Below are 11,115 nucleotides of genomic sequence, written 5' to 3'. Positions count from 1 at the left end.
ATAGAGACAACTTTAACACTGTGTGTTTGTCAAGCATACTAAGTTAGGAAGGAATGGTCACATATATTATAGTGATCGATACAAGTCATACACTCCTCCTTGTTGGATGTCCGACATGATTATCAAGCTAATCAACGTAGATCTCAGTATGCAGGTCTCAGAGACAATGAATATATATGGCCAGGTTTCATTACAATAATCCATATAAAATTTTGGGTGTGTACATTTTATAGAAGATATATATATATATATGTTAGTGTTGTTGCATTTGTCACATATTGGTTCTGTTTAGATTGGTGTTTGTTGACATTCTGAACCATTGGTCACTGGATATATCAAATTGTATTACAACAGTCAGTTACAAAAATCCTTTGTTTGATGTGGTTGAATTAAGTATCGTACATTCTGGATTACTGAATTGCATGATGACGATAAAACTTGAATGTGAACTAGCAGCCTCTCGACTAAGATAGCTCTGCTGTTAGAAATGCACATTTCAATTAAAGAAATCATTACAAAATGAACAAATCTGAGAGAGGTCCACATGAGATATGTATAATATCAAAGCAATTAGATTTGCGGTTTTCAACAAGAAGTCGAAAAAAATTTCATTTTTACAAAAAATGAGAAAAATATTCATCAAAATTAGAGAATTAAAGATATAATTATGAAATGAACAAATCTGAGAGAGGCCTACCTGTAGTGCCTATATGTAAAATATCAAAGCAATCAGACTTTCAGTTTTTTCACAAAAAATATCAATATGAATAAGGTCTTCCCTAGGTACATATACACCAAATATCAAAGCAGTTAGGTTTGTAGTTTTCTATGGATGACGACAGACAATCACTCATATGAAAACTAATAATATACAGGAAATTTAAAATTAATTGCTGAGCATCAATAATGTGAATTACAGAAAGTTATTAACATAGCAGTCGACATAATGTAATTCAGTGACCAAAACATAATATTATTTGATAATGCTAAGAAGCAAAATGCAACTTTACAAAACGCCGGCAACATTGGCAACTAACAAATGATTCATCATCTCTGTGAAAACAGTGCAAAGCGTGATTCTATGTGTAAATTCAAACGTGAGGGTCGTCACCTGCGCATGTGCGGGAATTGAGCCACAAGCGATTATAACAACACATGCTAAGAACGCAAAGGCTCATGGGTAGACGCTTGTTTGTAAACAATGACACGTTATGGCCATCTGACGCATGCGCAGGTGACGACTCCCACGCTTTAAGCATTTTCTCCCGATCCTTCCACTTTACAATACAAGTTATGATAATAAACACAAATTGCATCATGACATTATATATATTATCACGTCTTTAATCTTAGTTGATGATGTGTTACAAGTTATCAAGCTTTGATAATCCAGATAGTACAGCACCTGATATGGTGATAATAAATGCTACCATTAAAATAATCAAGTTCCGTTTACCACGGATTTCTTTGAAAACAACCACACCCCATATGGCAGCAATAATTCCAGGACCCTGAATAACAATGCAAAGTGAGTATCATCAGATATCAGATAGTGAGCTATGTACCTATTCAAACAAGGGTTTAGATTGTCACACTTCCACACTAGAATTATAGCTGGAATTCCCCTGAACATGTATATTTAACTGAAACTCTTTGGATTTGATACAATAATACTGTACATTGATCAGTCATTTAACCTATATGCATTATTTTAACAAGGATGTTTTTTGAAAATGCAACGTAAAGACATGTATATAAACATTTTCTGGCAATGTATATGTACAATATGTGTACAATTCCACTAAAATAAAAGATTTAATGCTATTAAGAGAAGTGGTTTAATGCGAGAGTCATTCTTTTGCTCGTAATGAACATCTATTACTCCAAAACACTGAAATGTGCCAGCAATAAAGTGGTGAGGTGATGAATGCAGAACACGTCACATTAGATATGTTTGTTCTATTTTGAACATATAGAAGATACTCAGTTAATAAAAACATGAACAATATAGTAAATTTGCACTGTTAATGTAGTGATATCTAGCTCAAATTACACCAAGAATTTATCTGGCAAAATGGATATTTGATAGCACTTTATGTAGAGGTGAATTGTTAGTGTATTTATATATAATAGCAATCAGGAAAGTACTCAAAGTATACAAAGTAGTCATCGGATATATAAACTTACTGTTGTAATAATTGGGAAACTGACAGCCTCTTGTAGTGTGAAATTAGCCACAAACCAAGCAGTTTGTGCTACAGCCCACATGGCCCCTGATATCATGGCTGGTAACACTAAACTTGGAAATAAGTTTGGTTTGTTTTTCTTGGCAATACAATAAATGACAAAGTACCCTGTGCCCGTAATATAGATTCCACAAAAATGGGCAAAAACATAGTCCAGTCCTGTGAGATAAAAACAAAATATTGAAACACAAATTGTTCAAACATGAATGGTTTTCAAACCATAAATCCCATGACTATCAATTATAAACATTGCTTTATTTCACACAATCACAGAAATAAATAGTATTAAACCTCACTGTGATGTATAGTGGTTAATTTGAATATTACTGGTATTTATAGTTGCATCAATGGTAAACATAGAATGCAGGCATCTATGGAGAGTATGTAAACGATGATGATACAAATGATTTTAAAGATGAAATTGTGATACAATATAAAAATGTAGATGACATAATTATCAAATTCCTGAAATTTTCAATAATATTTTTTGTTCCCAATATATTTTTATAATTAGGGGTACTGTACCATTTTGGAATGCACCTTATCAGCAGTATTCAACTATGGTTAATGTGTTCAAACACAATAATCATCACATAATGTCTTATTCAATGTGGTACTTGTATATATGTATAAACATACATTTCTCAGATTTATTTGTGCTAGCAATACTAGTCTTTACATTTTCTATTGTGACTCAATTATAGACTGTTCACTTTTTCACCACCAGTCCTTACTTTTCATCACAAATTCACAAAATAGTCTACACTTTCCTTCAAAAGATTGAGACAAAAATAGACAGAAAATGTTTGCTCAATAATTAGGGTTCATTTCCAGAAAGAAGAATATAAAGGGGAAAAAATGCAAAATAATGTGGGCAAGAAGGTAAACTTAATGAACTATGATGTGTCATAATATGCTAATAAATGGAATGGTGATGTAACTGATTGCTTATGACTCCAATAACATTGGTTTGGAAAACTTTTTAAATAGGAGGTATCTAGTATCGAGTGTTGAATGACTCACCATTTGTACTTGCACCATCTACATTATTCTGCACATATAGACATGGTGCAAAATTTAATCCATATAGACATCCTGCAATCACTGCTAAGCTGCAGCCTCTGTGGTAAAATGTTAATTTAAGTGGTCAATGTATATATTTAGATCAACATGTTTTAGAAATGCAAAAAGATGTTATAACATTATATTTATATAATGTATGAAAGACTATACTGAACCATTATCTACAAAAGCTTACATATTTCTTCCTGCCAACATTCTCTTTGGAAAAATATTGTTAAAATTTGAACTACAATTTCTATAATTTATTTGTTTTACCACAAATTGACATCATTTCCAATTGGCTAGAAAACAGAGAAGAGTTTGTACTGATAGTACTTATAAAATTGCATTGAGAAAACACAAATTGACATCATTTCCAATTGGCTAGAAAACAGACAAAAGTTTGTACTGATAGTACTTATAAAATTGCATTGAGAAAAACACAAATTGACATCATTTCCAATTGGCTAGAAAACAGACAAAAGTTTGTACTGATAGTACTTATAAAATTGCATTGAGAAAAACACAAATTGACATCATTTCCAATTGGCTAGAAAACAGACAAGAGTTTGTACTGATAGTACTTATAAAATTGCATTGAGAAAAACACAAATTAAGATTTGATATATTTTTCGGCGTCAAACATTATTTACATTAAATAAAAATCTAGATGGTAAGCCTAACTCCATAAAAAAAGTTCAATACATGACAAACAATATTAGGAGTATTTTGGCAACTCCAAAAACACATGCATAACACACATGCATAACACACATGCATAACACGCATGCATAACACACATGCATAACACACATGCATAACACACATGCATAACACACATGCATATCACACATGCATAACACACATGCATAACACACATGCATAACACACATGCATAAAACACATGCATAAAACACATGCATAACACACATGCATAACACACATGCATAACACACATGCATAACACACATGCAAACAAAATTGTAATTTCAGTGTAATTAACAACATGTGTCTACCGAAAATAGACACTGCTTTTAATTATTATTTAAAAAGACAAAGCCATGATTTACAAGCAGTTTAATTGCCAATATAGATTCATAAATGGACCTCAATCTCAATCCCACTATTATGGGTTATACTACTAATAAAACTGACTCTTACCAACTAAAAAAAACGAATCAATAAAATATATAATATTTTGCATGAGAAATTCATTAGAAAAAGCTTTGAAGTTAAGTCTTCCAAAGCATGCCAAATATAGAATGTATTTTAAAATATAGTATTATGTTTTTAGTAAATAAGGTAACAAATACTCACACAAGCTTCTTCTGTAATGGAGTTAAATTGTCCACCCAAGATGCATCACTGTTATCTTCTGTTGTTGTGTCTGCAGATGCTTGAAGGTGCTGCAAAACAATTTTGTTTTTTCCAGAACCATCATTACAAAAAAAATGATTATTATGAATTTCTTAAACCAACTATTATATTATACTTCTATCTATTGATATCTGAGCTATACACTAACTGAAAAATCAAACTAATTTCCATAGAAATTGTATATTTTGGTTGCTCTCAGAGTACCACGACCCATGGGGATGTAATAAAGTTGAAATAAAGAGGTAATAAAGAGGTCAAATTATATTATTTATTCACATGTATGTTTAACTGAATTCCTAGATGGCATACACATTATGGTAGTGTGTAATCTCTATATTTATTCACATGTGTGTTTAACTGAATTCCTAGATGGCATACACATTATGGTAGTGTGTAATCTCTATATTTATTCACATGTGTGTTTAACTGAATTCCTAGATGGCATACACATTATGGTAGTGTGTAATCTCTATATTTATTCACATGTGTGTTTAACTGAATTCCTAGATGGCATACACATTATGGTAGTGTGTAATCTCTATATTTATTCACATGTGTGTTTAACTGAATTCCGAGATGACATACACATTATGGTAGTGTGTAATCTCTATATTTATTCACATGTGTGTTTAACTGAATTCCTAGATGGCATACACATTATGGTAGTGTGTAATCTCTATATTTATTCACATGTATGTTTAATTGAATTCCTAGATGGCATAGACATTATGGTAGTGTGTAATCTCTATATTTATTCACATGTTTGTTTAACTGAATTCCTAGATGGCATACACATTATGGTAGTGTGTAATCTCTATATTTATTCACATGTGTGTTTAACTGAATTCCTAGATGGCATACACATTATGGTAGTGTGTAATCTATATATATATTCACATGTATGTTTAACTGAATTCCTAGATGGCATACACATTATGGTAGTGTGTAATCTCTATATTTATTCACATGTGTGTTTAACTGAATTCCTAGATGGCATACACATTATGGTAGTGTGTAATCTCTATATTTATTCACATGTGTGTTTAACTGAATTCCTAGATGACATACACATTATGGTAGTGTGTAATCTATATATCTATTCACATGTATGTTTAACTGAATTCCTAGATGGCATACACATTATGGTAGTGTGTAATCTATATATCTATTCACATGTATGTTTAACTGAATTCCTAGATGACGTACACATTATGGTAGTGTGTAATCTCTATATTTATTCACATGTATGTTTAACTGAATTCCTAGATGGCATACACATTATGGTAGTGTGTAATCTATATATCTATTCACATGTATGTTTAACTGAATTCCTAGATGGCATACGCATTATGGTAGTGTGTAATCTCTATATTTATTCACATGTGTGTTTAACTGAATTCCTAGATGGCATACACATTATGGTAGTGTGTAATCTATATATCTATTTACATGTATGTTTAACTGAATTCCTAGATGGCATACACATTATGGTAGTGTGTAATCTCTATATTTATTCACATGTATGTTTAACTGAATTCCTAGATGGCATACACATTACGGTAGTGTGTAATCTCTATATTTATTCACATGTGTGTTTAACTGAATTCCTAGATGGCATACACATTACGGTAGTGTGTAATCTCTATATTTATTCACATGTGTGTTTAACTGAATTCCTAGATGGCATACACATTATGGTAGTGTGTAATCTCTATATTTATTTACATGTATGTTTAACTGAATTCCTAGATGGCATACACATTATGGTAGTGTGTAATCTCTATATTTATTCACATGTGTGTTTAACTGAATTCCTAGATGGCATACACATTATGGTAGTGTGTAATCTCTATATTTATTTACATGTATGTTTAACTGAATTCCTAGATGGCATACACATTATGGTAGTGTGTAATCTCTATATTTATTCACATGTGTGTTTAACTGAATTCCTAGATGGCATACACATTACGGTAGTGTGTAATCTCTATATTTATTCACATGTGTGTTTAACTGAATTCCTAGATGGCATACACATTACGGTAGTGTGTAATCTCTATATTTATTCACATGTGTGTTTAACTGAATTCCTAGATGGCATACACATTATGGTAGTGTGTAATCTCTATATTTATTCACATGTGTGTTTAACTGAATTCCTAGATGGCATACACATTATGGTAGTGTGTAATCTCTATATTTATTCACATGTGTGTTTAACTGAATTCCTAGATGGCATACACATTATGGTAGTGTGTAATCTCTATATTTATTCACATGTATGTTTAACTGAATTCCTAGATGGCATACACATTATGGTAGTGTGTAATCTCTATATTTATTCACATGTGTGTTTAACTGAATTCCTAGATGACATACACATTATGGTAGTGTGTAATCTCTATATTTATTCACATGTGTGTTTAACTGAATTCCTAGATGGCATACACATTATGGTAGTGTGTAATCTCTATATTTATTCACATGTATGTTTAACTGAATTCCTAGATGGCATGCACATTATGGTAGTGTGTAATCTATATATCTATTCACATGTATGTTTAACTGAATTCCTAGATGGCATACACATTATGGTAGTGTGTAATCTCTATATTTATTCACATGTGTGTTTAACTGAATTCCTAGATGGCATACACATTATGGTAGTGTGTAATCTCTATATTTATTCACATGTATGTTTAACTGAATTCCTAGATGGCATACACATTATGGTAGTGTGTAATCTCTATATTTATTCACATGTGTGTTTAACTGAATTCCTAGATGGCATACACATTATGGTAGTGTGTAATCTCTATATTTATTCACATGTGTGTTTAACTGAATTCCTAGATGGCATACACATTATGGTAGTGTGTAATCTCTATATTTATTCACATGTTTGTTTAACTGAATTCCTAGATGGCATGCACATTATGGTAGTGTGTAATCTCTATATTTTATTTCTATCTTGATATGTGTGAATCTTTAATCCTACAGCAAGAAAAAGTGATCAAAATCAATCCTTTGACCTTCTACTCAACTTTTAGTGGGAGTATATTTGTATAAATATCCTTCATTCAATGATTTTTTTCTATACAATGCATAGTTCTAACATTATTGCATATGTTGTTGATAATCCCTTAAGCAAGCTGCAATTAAGAGCCCTAAAACCGTGACTGATATAGAAAATCTTGCCCTATACTGAATTATATTATATATGTACATTCTCAAGAAGTTGAGTAGTGGTCATAAGACTTATTTAGCTATCTTGTATTTGTGATAGGATTATAGTGATTAACACATGCTATTATAAGAAAATAGTATATAGACATACAGATATGTGTACCACAAACATGTTACCTTAACTTTATAATTAGTAATTAATTAAACTTAAACTTGACCTCTTAAATTTTATTAAAACTCTATTACATCCTTAAACATCAAATCAAAACTCATAAATCATATTGGTAATAATTAAAACCACACAAAAAAACCTTCAGCAACAACTTTGTGATATACTATAAAACATGTTAAAAAAGCGGCATGCAATTTTAGCGAATTGTGGTAAAATGATGTACCGTAATAGCGAAATGTTGATTTAGCGGATCTCTCTTGTCATTGTTGATTTCTTTGTTTGGCTGCCATTTTGAATTGATAATAAAGTCATTAGCGACATCTTGAATTAGCGAATCAGTTCTCTTGCTAAATTCGCGAAAAAGACATGCTCTCGAAAAAGACATGTTTTACAGTAGTACATGTACCTGTGTTGATGAAAGGCTAGGATTTCGTAACAATGATTCAAAATCTTCTGTTGGTTTTTCTGTCAAGGGATCGGAAACATAGATGTTTGCTTGTTGTGTAGAAATGCTAACATCACTTTTCACAAGGAGAAATGTAACAACCCTAGAAAAATATTAACACACGAAAAAAATGACAAAGAGGACTCACTTGTGATGTAATAATGGGAGCATTATCAGCTTCATTGAAACTATCATGAAAGTAGTGGTCACTGACTGTGATTGTTTGGTAATGTCGGGGTTGTTTACTGACATCGCTTTGTACCATTATATAAACAAACACACTGTAATGAAATGCAATTCATGCAGTGAAGTTCCTAATACGATGTACATATAACTGTTCCATACTGAGCAGCTTGATTCCACACCTGTTTCACTTCAAGTGCCCATTTTGCAATTAATATGTTTATACATATGATAAGCGCGATAAGGTTCACTAAACTAAAAGACTGAGCATATTACAGTAGCATACACAATTAAACCATAAATTTTAACCCACACTGCTTGTATATGTAAACTTGGTATGATTGGCATTTCATAAATAATTTTAGCATTACATAACACAGGATACACACAAGTAGTTTAATATTAAATACGTGTTCTGTGTCTTGTCAATACAAAAAAGACATGCATGTTTCCCTATTGTGATTCACTTATGTGTTAGATAAGCACCAGATAATCAATTGTTCCATTCTATGCTGATGTATATGCCACAGTGTTTATTCTAAGCTGATGTATATGCCACAGTGTTTATTCTATGCTGATGTATATGCCACAGTGTTTATTTTAAGCTGATGTATATGCCACAGTGTTTATTCTATGCTGATGTATATGCAACAGTGTTTATTCTAAGATGATGTATATGCAACAGTGTTTATTCTATGCTGATGTATATGCAACAGTGTTTATTCTAAGATGATGTATATGCAACAGTGTTTATTCTATGCTGATGTATATGCAACAGTGTTTATTCTATGCTGATGTATATGCAACAGTGTTTATTCTAAGATGATGTATATGCAACAGTGTTTATTCTATGCTGATGTATATGCAACAGTGTTTATTCTAAGATGATGTATATGCAACAGTGTTTATTCTATGCTGATGTATATGCAACAGTGTTTATTCTATGCTGATGTATATGCAACAGTGTTTATTCTATGCTGATGTATATGCAACAGTGTTTATTCTATGCTGATGTATATGCAACAGTGTTTATTCTATGCTGATGTATATGCAACAGTGTTTATTCTATGCTGATGTATATGCAACAGTGTTTATTCTAAGCTGATGTATATGCAACAGTGTTTATTCTATGCTGATGTATATGCCACAGTGTTTATTCTATGCTGATGTATATGCCACAGTGTTTATTCTATGCTGATGTATATGCCACAGTGTTTATTCTATGCTGATGTATATGCAACAGTGTTTATTCTATGCTGATGTATATGCAACAGTGTTTATTCTAAGATGATGTATATGCAACAGTGTTTATTCTAAGCTGATGTATATGCCACAGTGTTTATTCTATGCTGATGTATATGCCACAGTGTTTATTCTATGCTGATGTATATGCAACAGTGTTTATTCTATGCTGATGTATATGCCACAGTGTTTATTCTATGCTGATGTATATGCAACAGTGTTTATTCTATGCTGATGTATATGCAACAGTGTTTATTCTATGCTGATGTATATGCAACAGTGTTTATTCTAAGCTGATGTATATGCAACAGTGTTTATTCTATGCTGATGTATATGCAACAGTGTTTATTCTAAGCTGATGTATATGCAACAGTGTTTATTCTAAGCTGATGTATATGCAACAGTGTTTATTCTATGCTGATGTATATGCAACAGTGTTTATTCTAAGATGATGTATATGCAACAGTGTTTATTCTATGCTGATGTATCTGCAACAGTGTTTATTCTATGCTGATGTAAATGCAACAGTGTTTATTCTAAGATGATGTATATGCAACAGTGTTTATTCTAAGATGATGTATATGCAACAGTGTTTATTCTATGCTGATGTATATGCAACAGTGTTTCATTCTATGCTGATGTAAATGCAACAGTGTTTATTCTAAGCTGATGTATATGCAACAGTGTTTATGCTAAGATGATGTATATGCCACAGTGTTTATTCTAAGCTGATGTATATGCAACAGTGTTTATTCTAAGCTGATGTATATGCAACAGTGTTTATTCTAAGCTGATGTATATGCAACAGTGTTTATTCTAAGCTGATGTATATGCAACAGTGTTTATTCTATGCTTATGTATATGCAACAGTGTTTATTCTAAGATGATGTATATGCAACAGTGTCTATTCTAAGCTGATGTATATGCAACAGTGTTTATTCTAAGCTGATGTATATGCAACAGTGTTTATTCAATGCTGATGTATATGCAACAGTGTTTATTCTAAGCTGATGTATATGCAACAGTGTTTATTCTAAGCTGATGTATATGCAACAGTGTTTATTCTATGCTTATGTATATGCAACAGTGTTTATTCTAAGATGATGTATATGCAACAGTGTCTATTCTAAGCTGATGTATATGCAACAGTGTTTATTCTAAGCTGATGTATATGCAACAGTGTTTATTCAATGCTGATGTAT

General features: G+C 31.6%; 1 protein-coding gene across 2 annotated transcripts in view; it reads right to left on the bottom strand.

Moving 5' to 3' along the window:
* Window positions 1-1,323: 1,323 nt before the first annotated feature.
* The window catches only part of LOC102804066 (transmembrane protein 144-like), a 39,104-nt gene continuing 29,312 nt past the window's right edge, over window positions 1,324-11,115 (bottom strand). The window contains exons 6-10 of one of the 2 annotated variants that reach the window (XM_085498145.1): window positions 8,450-8,591; window positions 4,626-4,714; window positions 3,270-3,367; window positions 2,188-2,405; window positions 1,324-1,511 (exon numbers count right to left, since the gene is read on the bottom strand). In XM_085498145.1, coding sequence (XP_085354271.1) covers window positions 1,365-1,511; window positions 2,188-2,405; window positions 3,270-3,367; window positions 4,626-4,714; window positions 8,450-8,591 — 694 coding nt within the window. In that variant the 3' untranslated portion in view covers window positions 1,324-1,364. Of the gene's footprint in view, window positions 1,512-2,187; window positions 2,406-3,269; window positions 3,368-4,625; window positions 4,715-8,449; window positions 8,592-8,636; window positions 8,770-11,115 lie in introns of both variants that reach the window. The other variant, XM_085498146.1, reaches the window with a different exon arrangement.

Source organism: Saccoglossus kowalevskii, chromosome 4, assembly GCF_978046115.1.
Source record: "Saccoglossus kowalevskii chromosome 4, keSacKowa6.1, whole genome shotgun sequence".
Classification (NCBI taxonomy): Eukaryota; Metazoa; Hemichordata; class Enteropneusta; family Harrimaniidae; genus Saccoglossus; species Saccoglossus kowalevskii.
The sequence above is the reverse complement of the archived record's forward strand: the minus strand, read 5'-3'. Positions and strand labels throughout refer to the sequence as shown.